The 15,698-nt window shown below is 37.4% G+C and overlaps 1 protein-coding gene across 15 annotated transcripts; it reads right to left on the bottom strand.

The window, feature by feature from the left end:
* Window positions 1-1,018: 1,018 nt before the first annotated feature.
* On the bottom strand, window positions 1,019-6,886 carry LOC141638942 (transcription factor PIF3-like). Of its 15 annotated transcripts, none has more exons than XR_012542312.1 (10): window positions 6,493-6,886; window positions 5,918-6,102; window positions 4,553-5,537; window positions 4,372-4,467; window positions 3,951-4,016; window positions 3,444-3,509; window positions 2,856-3,251; window positions 2,110-2,267; window positions 1,722-1,979; window positions 1,019-1,172 (listed from the first exon to the last, which is right to left on the bottom strand). XR_012542312.1 is itself a non-coding variant. In XM_074448123.1 (9 exons), exons 2-8 carry the CDS (start codon window positions 5,980-5,982, stop codon window positions 2,125-2,127), a joined length of 1,770 nt encoding a protein of 589 aa, XP_074304224.1. In that variant the 5' UTR covers window positions 5,983-6,102; window positions 6,493-6,886; the 3' UTR covers window positions 1,019-1,979; window positions 2,110-2,124. The 15 variants fall into 15 exon arrangements, 5 of the variants coding, with proteins under 5 accessions (XP_074304224.1, XP_074304223.1, XP_074304227.1 ...); XR_012542311.1 differs by having other exon boundaries at window positions 1,722-1,948; XR_012542308.1 differs by having other exon boundaries at window positions 2,110-2,224.
* Window positions 6,887-15,698: the final 8,812 nt, after the last annotated feature.

The raw sequence follows: 15,698 nt of genomic DNA, 5'->3' as shown, positions 1-15,698 counted from the left end.
TAGTTTTAACTTGCTGGTTTGCATAAAATTTTCTCTATGTCCGACTTATATGCCTAATCTTCTATTCAACTACTTTCTTTATTTCAGTTTCCTCCTTTAGCGAGTCTTCGTGGTTATTTTATTAAAAAAAATACCGCGTTTTCCGCTGCAAATTAGCGAGGGGTTCTCACAACGTGGGTCTCATTACGGTCGTTTGATAGTAATCATGGTCGATTCCGACGTCTCGTCCAAAACCTTCCCCAATCCGAAAACCACCTCATCCCGAGTCGGAATATTCTGAGAACCATCATTATATATTCTCAAAACATAGAGTTTTAGTCGGATATTAAGCTCTATCCAAAGAAAATATAAGCCTATCCGCTTGACTAGTAGGACAACAACCCGCCTCTTCTCCCAAAACACAATTAATAGAGGGCAATGACGTCTCATTCAAGGCACACCAAAGTTCAGTTTTCCTCCCCTTCTTTTCTCTTTCCTTGCATTCTAGACCTCATTCCTACATTCACGATACTACGTGTTTGATCGTATTCATGTTAACCCACTTACATAAATACATCATTAAGCCACAACCTAAATTTGTTAAATTCGTGTTGGATTCATCGTATTTTCTGATCTTTGTTTGCCAACTCTAAATATTGGCATTATTTCTTCATTATTTACTTGCATATATAATGGCTAGTTTATTGCTTATTAGGTTAGTTTGGCTCGTAATCCTAGTATATACTCCCTCCATTCAACTCCACTTTACATGTATTCCTTTTTCGTCCATTCAACTCCACTTTACATATTTTCTTTTTAGGCCAAGAAAATGACCATTCTAGCCTTATTCACACTCCATATTTACAAAAAATGCCATCTATACCCCACACTAATCCACCATAAAACCACAACTTTATATTTTTTTAACATTTTTAACCCCACCATTCTCTTTCCCTATGTACTTTTTATAGTTTTTTTAATCCGCTCCTTAATACCCGTGCAAAAAGCAAACTTGCGAAGTGGAGTTGAATGGAGGGAGTATAATAAAGTATATAATTTTCATAAACTTGTCATTTTGAAGATTGGTATACTGCACAGTGCACACTAACCAATCTCGGCTAACTTATCTTCTCAAATCATAGTGAATGAATGTATACAGTATACACGCTAAGTAACAAGATTAGCCATGTATGCTAGGGCAGAGCAAAAAATCCGATTATCCAAACTGATTCGATATTCGATCCGAATCTGATCCGAATGTTTGGATATCTGATCCGAAAGTTAAGTTTGGTTTGGATATCTGATCCGAAATTTTTGATATTGGTTTGGATATGGTTATTAGAATTAAAACATTTGGATATCCGATCCGATCCGAAACTATAGTTTTCTAGTATAATTTCGAGAAAATAAAATTTTATTTGATACAACAACTTAATTAATATTTAAAATATTAGAGAAATATGTAGGTGGTACTTAGATTTTATGTCGAGAACATTGGAATACGAATACTAAAGAAAATCATCATGTAAGACTATGAATATAATCGTGTTTCAAACTTAATTTTAAAGTAAATTCTAAAGTATGGATATCCGATGGATATCCGCATCCGATCCGATTATTTTGGATACCCAAACATTGGATATCCGAAACATTTGGTTTGGATATTGGATATCTAACTTCAGGATTTTTAATATGAATACCCGATCTGAACTAGCACTTTGGATCAAATACCCGATCCATACTCTGCCCTAATGTATGCCAGTATCCTGTAGTGAGCTCCGCAAAAATCGGCATTCTAATGTACACTTAACCCATATATGCCCTAAAGAGATTAGTCATGTCACCAAGATAAAACATCCAGACCAAATCAGCATAAGCATACCCCGAGGGGAAGTCAAATTTTGAGGGAATCGGATTAGATATATTTGCTGTACTTGCGATGCATAAAAGCACACGTCAATCTCAGCCACTGAAGAGTAAATAGAGCAACCGATGTTAGTCTGAGAAGAGTAAATAGCGCAAAATTAGTTAAATCTATAAAACTCAGACAATAGATCACACAAGAAATTAGTAACGGAAAATGTAAATTTGCCACAACTTATACTCTTATAGGAGGAATAGGATAAGAACCTTGTCTATGCTTCATTACTTGGTTTTACTAGCAGCAAGAGATTCGGAGGCTTTAACATTCTGTCTTCGGTTGTCAGGTGAAGGAGACAGCTGTATACCTTCCTTGGTTGCCTGCCTAAACAACATCTCTTTCAGTCGCTAGTCAATTCAACGAAGTCCTATTGCATGAGACAGGCATACGTCATTTTTTCTTTACTTGGAGATAAAGTGATTATGCCTGTTAGTGACCATTTTTCATATTATTTCATCATTAACGGTGACCTCAGTGCCTGTTTTATTTCATTAGTGATCGTCTAACAGCTACAAGTGCCCACTCTACACTGTGATATGGTATCACAGTAAACTAGTACTTCCTCCGTACCAGACCAATGGTAACACTTACCTAATACGGCCGTACCACACCAATGGTAACATTCCTTATTTGGCCCACAACATTACCAAATTATCTTTATACCCATTTGACATTTACATAAAATGCCACTACATACCCCACCTACCAACTCACAATTAAACCCACAATTACATACCCCACCTATTTTCTTCCCTCTTTACCCCTTCTTTTACCCTCTTTTCTTAAAAACCCAATTTTTTACCACGTTACCATTTGTATGGTACGGAGGGAGTATTAAACAGTATCCAAGATAGGCGGTAGGCTTTTTAAAGAATTACCACAAGTCTTTATGTGAAGTGAAGTCTTTAAGTAACCATCACAAGTACACAGGTATCTGAGCATCAGAACATATTACCTGATCAGTAGCGGCCTGAATGGTGGGCCTCACTTGAGGGCCAGAATCCTTCACAGCACTAGTCGGAACTAAATTTGATGTACCTAAAGTTCCCACAGTTCTTTTCAGAGGGCTATCAGGGATTGGATGTGATGGGCTTTGCTGCATGGACATCTGTAAACCATGACCTGGATGTGCAAAGGGTTGTAGACCAGGGCCTTGCATACCATGAAACGGGGCCGCTGCACCAGGAACTAGATAATGAGGGCCTTGAAAAGGGTTCATCCCAAAGCCCATTCCCATGCCCATCCCAAGTCCCACGGGTGAAAAATGAGGCATTTGTGCACTATGAATAGGTTGCATCCCTGGTGGAAGCATCATTGGTTGCATACACAAACCAGCACCCATAGACATCATCTGCGGATCAAGTACATTTCAGAGGTCGGTAGGCTTTTCTCAGAATTACCAGAGTAGTAACAACAATTTATTTTATTTTTATTTTGTTGGTAGCCTAAAGAGAGTCATAATAGCATATTAATGATGTCGGTTTCAAACTCAAATCAGGAGTAAAAACACTAAAAAACTTCAACGAGGAAACATGAAATTAACCTGTACTTGAAGCTGAAGGGTTTTCAGATACTCTATTGCCTCATCCAGCATAGAAGCCTTGTCCACCTGGTATTCCGAAAAAAAAAAATGAGCAGAGTAGTTGTATATTTGAAACTATCAGCTTCAGTAACAGTCATAACTTCACTGCAACTGACATGGACTTGGTTTTATACTACCTTCCTCCCAATGACATGATTTTTTTTGTATGCAAGCATATTTATTTTACGAAAGCACATGCAGATGGGAGTCCCATATTCATTCTTCACTACATGATACATCACATAGGACATGGCAGTCTATCGTTGGTTTATAAACACAATAGAATAAACGTGAACTTATTGCCAGAAAATATATTCAGAAACATTATTTGATAACTTCATCCACCCCCTCATAAGCAGGCTATAACAAGTTACTGAAGCTCATGACACCTAGCTGCTGAAGGCCAACTCCATAAATACATAAGAGTCATCGCGATTCAGTATGAATCTAAAGTAGTGAATAAAGTACCTTATTACAGTTAGGTATGAGCTCTTGCAATGCACGCATCTTCTCATTAATTCTATCCCTCCGTCTCTGTTGATAACCAAACATAAAACGTCATTAAAGAGAAAGGTGTTGTTCCCAATTCCAGCAAACTACGTATTAGTTTTGGAATACAATAGAACAAAGGGAAATGGTTCTGAATGGTGAGCTTTTCTTTTTATTGTACAGTAGCAATTGATCAATGAAATACGCAATGCAGTTTTCATAATGTAACATCCAGAGACAGTCTCTCTCTCTCAGCTTTAAACATAGGGGTAAAGTTGCGAAAATCCAAATCATTTACACCATCAACAAGAGCCTTTGAGGCACTAGAATAAATGGCTAAATGTTGCTGGTATGAACCCTCGTGATAATGAAGGTGGGCTCACCCTTATCTAGTGCTTACCCTTTCAGATAAATTATGCACTTCTGCAGCTCGACTTCTCTTTGAGCTTGCTCGAGCATGAGCAATATTCTTTGCACCCACTGACTCTTCCACTTCCTGCAAGAGAATTACTATGAGAAGCAGAATTGGGAATGACAGATAAAGCACAGTATCCGAATTTGAAAAAACAAACATATCTTACTTCACTAGGACCTTCGGATTCAGTAGATTCACGCATTTTCCTTTTCAGATCATATGCAAGCTCATTTGAAGTTCTATCCACACTATTCCCCGAACATACAGAAGATGCAACAACTACTGCTTCCACTTTGTTTCCCGTTGCATTAAATCCGTGATTGTGTTGAGTATCTTTCACACCATCTTTTTCCCTTAAAGTTCTTTTTGTCAAATGCATCTCTTCAGTGGGTTTCCTTGGCAACAACCCTAAAATCTCATTAACAGGAGCTTGAACAAACTGGTTGTGGATCCCTACATCCTCCCGAGACACAGTGGGAAAACTACAATTTACAGTGCTTTTCTGTTCATTCTCTATTCTCTTTGAGGTATTGACAGTCACATGGTTAGCTTTGGCACGAATAGCAGGCCGTGAAAAATAGGGAAAGTTTGTAAAGCTAGAGCTAGTACAAGGCTGCCCTGCATCTATCTTCTGCAATCTCAAGCTAGTAATATCAGAAACGCCTGATTTTGGAATATTATGTTGAGAAGACTGTAAAAACTGAGTTACTTCCCTCCACTCATGTCTAATATGTTCAGTGTTTGAGGTGACTTTAGATACATCGGCGTGCTTCAAGCTTGCAGAATTATGGTCACTCCGCTTTTCTCGAAATGCTACAGGATTATCGGCAGAGATGTCATTTATGGTAACACCTGATAACTCTGGCAAAAAATCACAAGTGTAATCATTATGTAAAGGATCTTCTTCTATGGGATAACTAAACCATGGTACCATGTCAACATTTTGTCCCAAATCCATCTCACTCAATACAGAATCCATTGTGCTGAACTTGTTCAATTTTTTATCATTGACTTCCCTATTACCTTGAGGATTATGAATGAATGATTGGTAATGGTTTATAGTAAGAGGTCCCTTTTTTGGTTTACTTGATTGACCTTGCATCATGATTTGACCATTTTCCCAAACTAGCTCACAAAAGTCTGGTTCTGGTCTGTATAAAGAACTCCCACAAACAAGAGCAAGATCAGTACATGAGAAATATGGTACGTTCAAGGGCCAACAACACAACATCACCCCAATGACTCTTTGCAAATGGCAGGATAGGGGGTTGAGGGTGGGGCGCAACCTTCCCTTTAGTCAACACAATACAGAAAGGTGTCATTTTCAGGATGACCCATAATGAAAAGTGCACCGAGAATGACACTGGCTGCCATCTTTTCATAATTAAACGAAGAGCAGCCAGCTCCTTGAATATTTGGTTATACTCGCTGTGACCAAGACTCCAAAATAGTAGTTCTGGGTCCGTGGATATGTAAAACATAATAATCGATGCCTGCAAGTAGAATCCATATCAACCGAGATGGAGCATACCTAGGGGAAGGATCAGAAGAATTGGTGGCCCTCTCTTGGGTTGAATTCAGGTTTTCATTGGTCATCTTAAGCAAATCAGTTAAAAGGCATACTACAAGTGACTTAATAGATCTGAAGACTCCAAAGCAGAGCAAATACTCAGCTCTGCATCTTTCCCACCATAAACCACTTCTAGTTTAACAGTCCTGCAAATATATTCAAGGTTTCAAGATTAAACTAATCCAACAGGAAGAAACAAACAAAAGTTCCCTCACTTTTTATGAAATAAATCTTAGTTTACTGGTGTCCTAATCATAAAGATACACAACTATAATAGAGTACTCCATATTAGTTAACCTAATACTTTGAATACACGAGTATGACAATATCATAATAATAAGCAGACATATTGTACTGTTTAGAGATTAAAAAAATCATTCTTTTCGATACAACCATGATTAGAATAAAGTATTAAGAAAAACCCACATCAGATTATCTAAATCAAGTACTCCGTAGGGGGAAACAACTCAACACACCCAATAAAACTAGCTACAAATACGAAAAAGCAAATGAACAACAAAGAGAGAGTTTTCAACCTTAAAAAGTTGCACCAAAATGAAGACAACCAAAAAAGAATTATCCTAAATCAGATTGTCTTGTACTCAAAACTTCCAACCCAATAAATTAATTATGATATTCAACAGGAAAGCACCCAGCTTTTATGAGTGAGAGAGAGAGAGAGAGAGGGAGGGATGCAACTGTGCAAGAAGAAAGGGTTGTTGCAGAAGTAAATAGAAGTAAAAAAGCATATGTATGTAATCACAGGATACTTGGGAAACTTCTATGACTTGACCAATTGCAATGGTTGAATATTAATTCTACTTACAATTTTGTGTATATTTATTTTTACACACATAAAATTTAAGTTATATCTAGGTGACTGGTCATAATGTTAATCGAGCTCAATGATAACCAAGATTAATGTCCCCTGCAATCTTCCAAGTACCTGAAACTGTCCTACAAGTGTCTGAGATGATATGGCCAGCCTGCAGGGATCCCACAAGATAACCCAAGGCAAATGGGCGGCTAACACGTGGACCCACCTACGCCAAGTAAGAGATTGCTCACACACTGAGCCTGGCATCCATATCTATTCTCACTCCCACCTTTCTCGGTCCTATGCAATCAACCTACCATCCTCTTTCTAATCCTGGAGCCACCTTTTTCTCTTTTTTTTTGTTTTTGTTTTTGTCCAATTCCCTCAAATCAAAGTAACAATTTCAGTAAGACCACCCCCAAGCAAGGGTCGCCTTAATTAGGTCGCTACCCATATTTACTCTTAATCACACCTTATTTATCTTGACCCACTTTCACCCTCCCAAGCAGAAAGTCGCGACTTAGGTCACCAACTCAATCATTTTCCACTTTCCAACAATTTCAATCATTTCTCACATTCTCTACCCCACTAAACCTTTTCTCATTTTTTCCAATTATAATTTAATTTATATAACTTAATTTTAGTTTTATAATTTTATAAATAATATAATTATAAAATAATAACTATGTACATGATAAATATTTTATCTTTAATTCGGATATTAGATAAAAAAGATAATTTAATTTAACGATCGTATTTTAACAATCTATACAATGTAATAATCGTATATTATTTTCAACAACGTAATCGAGTCAATATCGTAACTTTAATACGAGTATTAAATAAACTCTCTCAAAAAAAAAAAAAAAAAAAAGATGTAACGTGGACTGGATACTGGATAGACACAAAGACAAAGCCACACACCAAACTCATTCATTCATCTTTGAAATTCCGCTTAAACACAAACCCAAACTCCTCTTTTCCCAAATTCTTCCCCAAACCCAGATAAACAAAGGATCCTATATCTTTAGCGCATCAACATCATCCCCAAATAAAAGAAATTCCCAAATAAAATTACAAACAAACGATATCAACATCACCATCTTTAGCGCATCACCATCATCGATCTTCAACATCTTAGCCGATCTTCACCATCATCGATCTTTTCAATTTTCTGGGTTTCAATTTCACCCATATCTTCATCTATCATTTTCCGTTTTTCCAAGATCTCATTTTTTCAATTTTGGTAAGTCTCATTCTTGATTTTATTTGTTGATTTCTATAGTGGGTAATTTGAAATCAATATTTTTTCAATATAAAGGACATGTTTTATTTTGTTGATGTTTATGTAATTAATTTGTTACACTTTTTAATGAATTCAAAATTGATCAAAATATATCAAAGTTGAGTTCATTTTGTAGAGAATTTAAAGATAATGCCCTTTTTTATATGCTCATATTTTTTTTAATTTTGATTTAATGTACAATTTTCAATAACCCAATTGTTAACTAGTTCTTCAATACAAATAATTTTTGCGAAAATGGCGCGAAAATGGCGGAGGAAGATGGAAGGTTGAGCTTGACCTTGTCCTTTTTTTTGTACCCAAACAAATCAGAGCATGACACGTGTTGGGTCACCAACCAGGTCAAGAATATCAAAAGAGGTCATGGGATGACCTCCTTTGCCAACCGGGTCATCCTAATTTGGAGTTTAATTTGTGATTAAGGAGACCCACCCCCCTCATGACCTAGGTCATGAGCTTGCTTGGGGGTGGTCTAAGTGAATTATACATCTGATGTACTACATTAGTTAGTATAGTTTTTGAGTATTAACATAAAGTTTTTGAGTTTTGTTTTAAAAATTATGAGTTTTGTTAGAAAGTTTTTGAGAATCCATTTTTGAAATAATGGTCAAAAATAAAATATTTGTCGTTTTGGGTCGGTTTTAAAAATATTTGTCAAAATGGTGTCCACGTAGGCTCGGGATTTCTGGACCTAAAACACGCCACTACCAATGGCGTGTTTATAATGAGTACGGAAAGAAACTTCATTAAAAAATGGACTAAAACAAACACGCCATTGGGAATGGCGGGTTTCGGAGGGGAAACACGCCACCCCTAATGGCGTGTCTTATGTAATTTTTTTTTTTTTAAAGTTCAGTCAGTTGAGGAAGAAAATTGTTGTAAAGACACGCCACTACTAATGGCGTGTTTCCTTCACAAAACACGCCATTAGTAGTGGCGTGTTTCAGGTCTAGAAATCCCGAGCCTACGTGGACACCATTTTGACAAATATTTTCAAAACCGACCCAAAACGACAAATATTTTATTTTTGACCATTATTTCAAAAATGGACTCAGTTTTTGAGTTCATTCTTTTTAACATAAAACTAAAAAAATTACAATATAACTCAAAACCATTACTCCCCTCCATTCAACTCCACTTTACATGTTTGCTTTATCACGTTTGCCAACGCGACTTTTACGCGGTAATATATTTAGCTACGTATTTGCAAAAATTATAAAAGTTAGATATTTTTAATGTACTCTTAAAGACGAATCAAATAAGATCCCACATGAATATATTTTAACTTATGTATCGATAGAAAATTGAAGTTGAATGTCCGCTTGTGAATAGTGTGCAAAATAGAAACCTGCAAAGTGGAGTTGAATGGAGAGAGTACATATAAGCTCAGAAAAATTTGAGTTTGACGTCAAAAAACTAACATGTAACTTTTAAACTTTATAAAGCTCGAAAAAAATACACAAAAACTCAAATATATATAGAGTCTGATGTAATACATCCGATGTATAATCCTTTTTCTCGGTTTATGCGATTTGTGAGTACGAGGGGTTTGTTGTACAGAGTATCACCTTTTGTAAGCAACACAAAGATGTCGTTTTCAAGTGACTCAGAATGAGTATTACTCCGTATATCAAGACTGTGCCAAATGGCAACGCTTCTAATCAAAGTGCTCCATAATTTTAAGGAAAAATTGCAAATTACTAGCTATTATAGTTAATATTTTTCAAAATATTACATATTTTACATTTTTATTTAAACTACTACCTCAAAAGTTACAAGTTTTCCCGAGTTGCTACCTAATAACTAATAAGCTTAGGGACTTGCTAAATCCCGCACATAATTTTACTTAAATTTCGCACATTTTTCCCCGTATTCCAAGTATATCTCTCTTATTTCTCACCCAAAAAAGAAATCAAAAACCAAAAATAATGAGAGAACACCCATCTCCTTCGTCTCCTTCCAAGGCCCAATCACTCAACCACCCTCCGAGCACCGGCCACCCCTCGTCGCTCGCCCCTCCCCGCGACGAGCACCACCTACACCGGCAGAACACCCACTCCCTTTCTCCAACCATCGCCGGTACTTCTCTAAAACAAGTGTTTCAAAATTAACATGGGTTAGATCTCGGCGTTTCTCCGATCACATTAATGCGGACTCACGTAAGTGCACCTTCGACAACTCTCGATTTTGATGTTGACCTCGACAGTTTGGTGTTATTAGTGGTGGGGTTTAAGATTTACAGTATGGTTTCCGGTTGAGATTCTGGGAACGAGGCCACGATGGTGCACAAGAGAGACCCGCGAACTCTCTGACTTCCGACACATCCACTGGTCACCGGTGGTCTAGGTGGGAGCAAAGGTGGCGAGTGCTGGCTGCTAGGTTTTGAGAGAGGGAACATTTTTTTTATTTTTTTTAAAGAGAAGGGTAGTATTGGAAAAAAGGTGACAAAATGTGTAAGATGTAGTAAATTGTGTGTAGGATTTAGCAATTGTGTAAGCCTAATTAAGTCTTAATTGAGGTAAAATGATCAAAAACTCATAAATTAATATTGGACACCCATTTTACCTTATTTAAACACCCATTCCTCGTCATCTTCTTCACTTCTTTTACCACCACCAGAAATCAAACCCCACATCACCATAAGCACCGCAACCACCACCAATAGTATCACATCGGCCCCGTCTAAACCACCACCACCACACCCAAAGCCCCAACTAGCGAAAATTCTAGATCTAAGGAGTAAGATTCCTGAAGGTGCGACAACATCTTAAGGTAGTGTTGTAGCGATGTGGGCAACAAGTAGGAATAACATCGTGGTGGGTTTATGGTGGTTTCAAAGGTGGTGACAGGTTGATAGTGGTGGTGTATAGAGGAAGAGGATGCAAAAGAAAGGATTGATTAGAAAGGTATGGTATTAATAAGGGTATTGTAACACCCCCGTCGGGATGGTGAATTGGGCCCGTGTAAACCGAGTATGTAGTATGCAATAATTAATTACTCCCTCCATACCACACCAATGGTAACATGGACCCACTTTTTGTGAGGAGAAAATAAGGTCCATGTTACCATTGGTGTGGTATGGAGGGAGTATTTAATTAAAAAAAATAATAATAATAGTAATAGTAGTAATAGTAGTAGTAGAAGTAGTAGCAATAACAATAACAATAACATTAACAATAATACACATATTATACAATTGATAGGTTTCCTAACAACTTTCTAAGTTGCCCTACCTTTACTACTATAAATATAAGAGTAGACTTATTCATAAATAACTTTTCAGTATTACAAATATGACACACTAGCGTAGATACTTCATTTCTGCACCTCCTGCAAGCCACCCGGTGATGATTGGGCCGCATGTTTGGTACGCGGAACGATTTATGACAGTTCGTAAGTTTATCGTCAAGTAATAGCTCAAATACTTGTGTTTACTCCTTGGTCGTCATCTACGCGCCTATACGGTCGTTTTGACAGTAATTAGAGTTCATTTGGAGTCCGGGTCAAAAACCGCTTCATTTTTCTAATAAACTGTTTAAAATGCCGAGTCGGAATGTCCTAGAATATTCCGGATATTTATTCCATAAATTAAAGTTATACTCCCTCCATACCAGACCAATGGTAACATTGACCGTTTTGCCACTATTCATGGTCGTAGGGAATCTTCGATATTATTCTTAATCTATAAGACAAAATATAGTCATGTGAGATCTTGTTTAATTTATCGTCATGAATCCTATAAGAATATCAAATTTTTATAATTTTAAAGAATAAGGAAGTAGAGATCCACCGCAATTCCATAAGAGAAACGCGGAATTCTTTCTTCCGCAGGAGGAAACCTCTGGGAAAGGACGCAGCACCTGCTGCGCCTCTTCGAAGGATCACAGCAGCTGCTGCGCCTCTTCCCCAGCCCTTTTCTGCATATTTTCAGATTTTTCCGTGATTTGTTTCCAAAGTTTGAGTCATTCCATAATTCTTCATATTTTATAGTATAAATAGGGACCTCCGTCCCACATATTTTTCACGCGAGTGTCCGCCCTTTTGTTCTCCTTTTACATTCTAAGACCGTGCTCTAAGCATTCGACGCCTACGTGCTTGATCAATCGACCACGTAAACTCAGATCATTCTGAGTCCCAGTCATGTTGCATGACCGACCAATTTGACCACTACACATCAATCAATTTAATCTAAATCCTCTAACGAGGGCACTTTCTACATACATTCGAGTCGAGCAATCACTATACGTTAACTTAGTTAATCTCGTTTCGTCAAACATGTAAGTCTGAGAGTGTAAATCTCATCTTTTATTGTATTTTTTATTTTTTCGTATCAATTAATGTAAGATTTACGTCAAAAGCATATTTAAAACCGATTTCTAAAACCCCTTTATTAAACCGTTTTTAAGGATTAACAGAAGACAGACGTCGAGAAGAAACGCAGCAACTGCTGCGCCTCTTTCTGAGGCTGCCGCAGTTCCTGCTTTTCTTCTTCTTCCTCTGTTCTTTGTTGATTCGTCTCTTTTGTTTCGTCTTTTATTATTTTCTTCTTCTTTTATTCGTATAATATAATTCTGACATATTCTTAACAATTATCGTGTTTTATTTACGGTTTAAATCCCACATAATCAATATTTGCGGGTTTTCGCCATTAAATCAAACCCGGATTTTAGAGACTCGATTCGTTCATATCAAGTTTCTGGAATTCGTCTTTGTACATGTTTTTACCGTTTATTTTCAGTTTATTCAAGTTCTTCAAATTCGTCTCCGTCTTTGTAATTAAACCTAATTCATTTTTTTAACTCGTTTTAATTCATCTTTAATCCGTTTTAACCAGTTTTAATCCGTGTTTACTGCTTTTATGACAATTTCACATGTTAATAATATGTTAAATCACTTTCACCCGAGTCAAATATCAATAATCAATCATTAAAATTACCAACGAAGATTAATAACCGCAGTTCTGACTTCACGGCCAGAACTCAACCCAGGAACAGATGCAGTGACTACTGCGCCTCTTCTAAGAGACGCAGCAATGCTGCGCCTGTTCCGGGTTGATTCTGTCCCTGAACCCCGTTCTTGCTTTGACTTAATCCTTAATTACGTAATTAATCGACTATTAATCGTAATATCACCTCCTAATCTGTTCGTTTTCTAGCCTTATTTACTTTCCTTTCTTTTTCTCAAATTATCCGTCTTAAGTATATTTTTGACGTAAATCATTTAAATCTTTGTAATTTATTGTAATTTTAATTATCGCAATTTATTTACTTATTGTATTTATTATCATGGATGATTTATTTACTTGTTCTCACGTGTAATTAATCCTAAACTCTACTTCGACATTAATAAATGCTAATTAATTGTTCGACGACTTAGTTAATTCTCACATGCTAGGATCAAAACGTTGGATGTTGCATTGCATGCATATAATCGACAACATATCAAGTACGAACAATTTCCCTAATCATTAGTAGAGGCCGCTTGTGGACATGGCCCACCTGCAGGTCCGGTTCGATCTGCGGACGTGCATTGGTCTTTTTGAAAGCCACGCTCGGCGGCGTAAAAATGCTTTCGACCGGATCGTTTTAGATCGGTCGGTTTCGTCTCGGTAAGGGTCTCGAAACGATTAGAGATGTTCGGAGTCGCCACCAAGCGTTTGTGGGATGCTTGGAACCCGTTCGAAATCCACTTTATACCTCGGTCAAACCGAAGCACAAAGCAGCGTTTGACATAGGTACTAAAGATAAGGAAATCGTCCCTCTTTAGCATCCTATCTCTAGAATGACTCTCGTACGCCCTGGATAAGGTCGTCCACTATCCAAAGTTTCTGAGTAAGAGGTGAAGGTACGTATTGGGAAGCCCTTTAATCGGACACCCAATCCCGCCGCGGTGAGCGCGCTCTACCGATCGATCTTGGTTGGTTGAATGCAAAAGTTGATAAAACGGTTTAAATGCATGAATGCGCATCCAATAATTTAAACCTAACATGTGAGAGCTTTCTAAGTCGGTTGATTTAATCCAAGTATCAAGTATAAGATGTCGAGTTGGATTTATGGTTGATTTGCATGCAAGACGGGAATTAAACATCCATTTACCGTATTAGGTTTATGGTGCATAACGTGATCCATTTGTCTTAGTAAAGCATTTTGCAAATATGATTTGGAATGAGCAAATAGTCATCTGATCCGTCCTATATCCGGGCTAACCGGAGTCGGGATCTTCCTGGACTAATGCTGGAAGGGAAACAGACCCTACACCAGGCAGCCATATGAGGCGCGAGCCTGTTGGCGATCCAAGGGGGTCTACCCTGGTTTTGAAAATGAGAATTGAAAGGCCTATTTTAGGCGCGGGTCAACCTAAGGTGATATGCCGTATTCTGACCTTTGAAAAACGTTTATAAAACGTATTGAAAAGTGGGTATTTGACCCGATTTGGTTTGAAAGGGTCGTTTAAACCGTATTTGTTGATTTGAGGAACGAGACTCGAATAATCATCATTATTTGATGATATTCGGTGTCGGGTTTGACTTTGACAAGCTTGACATAAATAGTTTTGAAAACAATTATGAACTAATTGTTTTAAGTTCATTTGAATATCATTAGTCGATACTCATCATCGTACCCGGGTTAAAATCCGGCATGGTATGTAGAACCAAGGATGACTTTGTGTTGGTGACTAATATACTTGTTTTGAAAATGTAAAGAAATGATGAAAGGCTTTAAAATACCTCCCAAAAATGAAATAAAAGGTTTTAAAATACCTTTTAAATGTTATTAACCAAATATTATCACCGAAACACGGATTTAACCGTCATGGTATGAGGAACCAAGGGTGAAAAAATGTTTTATGGTTAAAACAAATGAAATAAAATAAAAAGGGTTCGAAAATATTTGAAATAGTAAAAACCGATTGTAAATATGAAAATGAATTAAAGGGAAATGGCGAGAACAAACACGGTTGATTTCTGACCTGGACACCCTATTGAGGCGCGGGCAAACCGGCGAACCAAGGGGCTTCATCTCGAGCTAAAAATCAGTTTTGGCTCGTTTATTCCATGTTTTGGTTCATGTTATGCATGTTTTAGTATGTTATAGTCATGAAACAAATAAAAACATAATAAAAGAAGGATTTTTACACCCTCATACTTACATGTTTGGTTATGGCGAGTGACCGACGTAAGTGTAACAACTCGTTTGGTCGAAAAAAAAACTCGGTTTAAAACCGTTTGGGTAAGTAAAATGAGTGTTTTAAGATTAGTGACGGTGTAGTGGTCGAAGTGGTCGGTCAAGTGATTTAATGCACGATGACGGTACCAAACAATGTGTAAGGCTTGTATTTACGATCGGTAGGTCGTAAATACACGTCGGATTGTGACTTAAGAAAACGAGTCGAGAATTTTAAGGGAGAAAAGAAGGGGCGGACACTCGCGTAAGTTCTCAAATGGGGGCATTTGAGGGGTATTTATAGGAAAATGAGTGGTTGTGTGAGTTTTGAGCGACGTGGCCACCTGGGCTGCTCAAAGAGGCGCGAGCCACGTCGCGGGTCTTCGAGTTGTCTTGTCGCTTTCACACAAGAGCAATCATGATTTGTTCTATCCTAGGATTTGTAGTCATATGTTTGGT

This window comes from Silene latifolia, unplaced genomic scaffold (genome assembly GCF_048544455.1).
Source record: "Silene latifolia isolate original U9 population unplaced genomic scaffold, ASM4854445v1 scaffold_237, whole genome shotgun sequence".
Lineage (NCBI taxonomy): Eukaryota > Viridiplantae > Streptophyta > Magnoliopsida > Caryophyllales > Caryophyllaceae > Silene > Silene latifolia.
The sequence above is the reverse complement of the archived record's forward strand: the minus strand, read 5'-3'. Positions and strand labels throughout refer to the sequence as shown.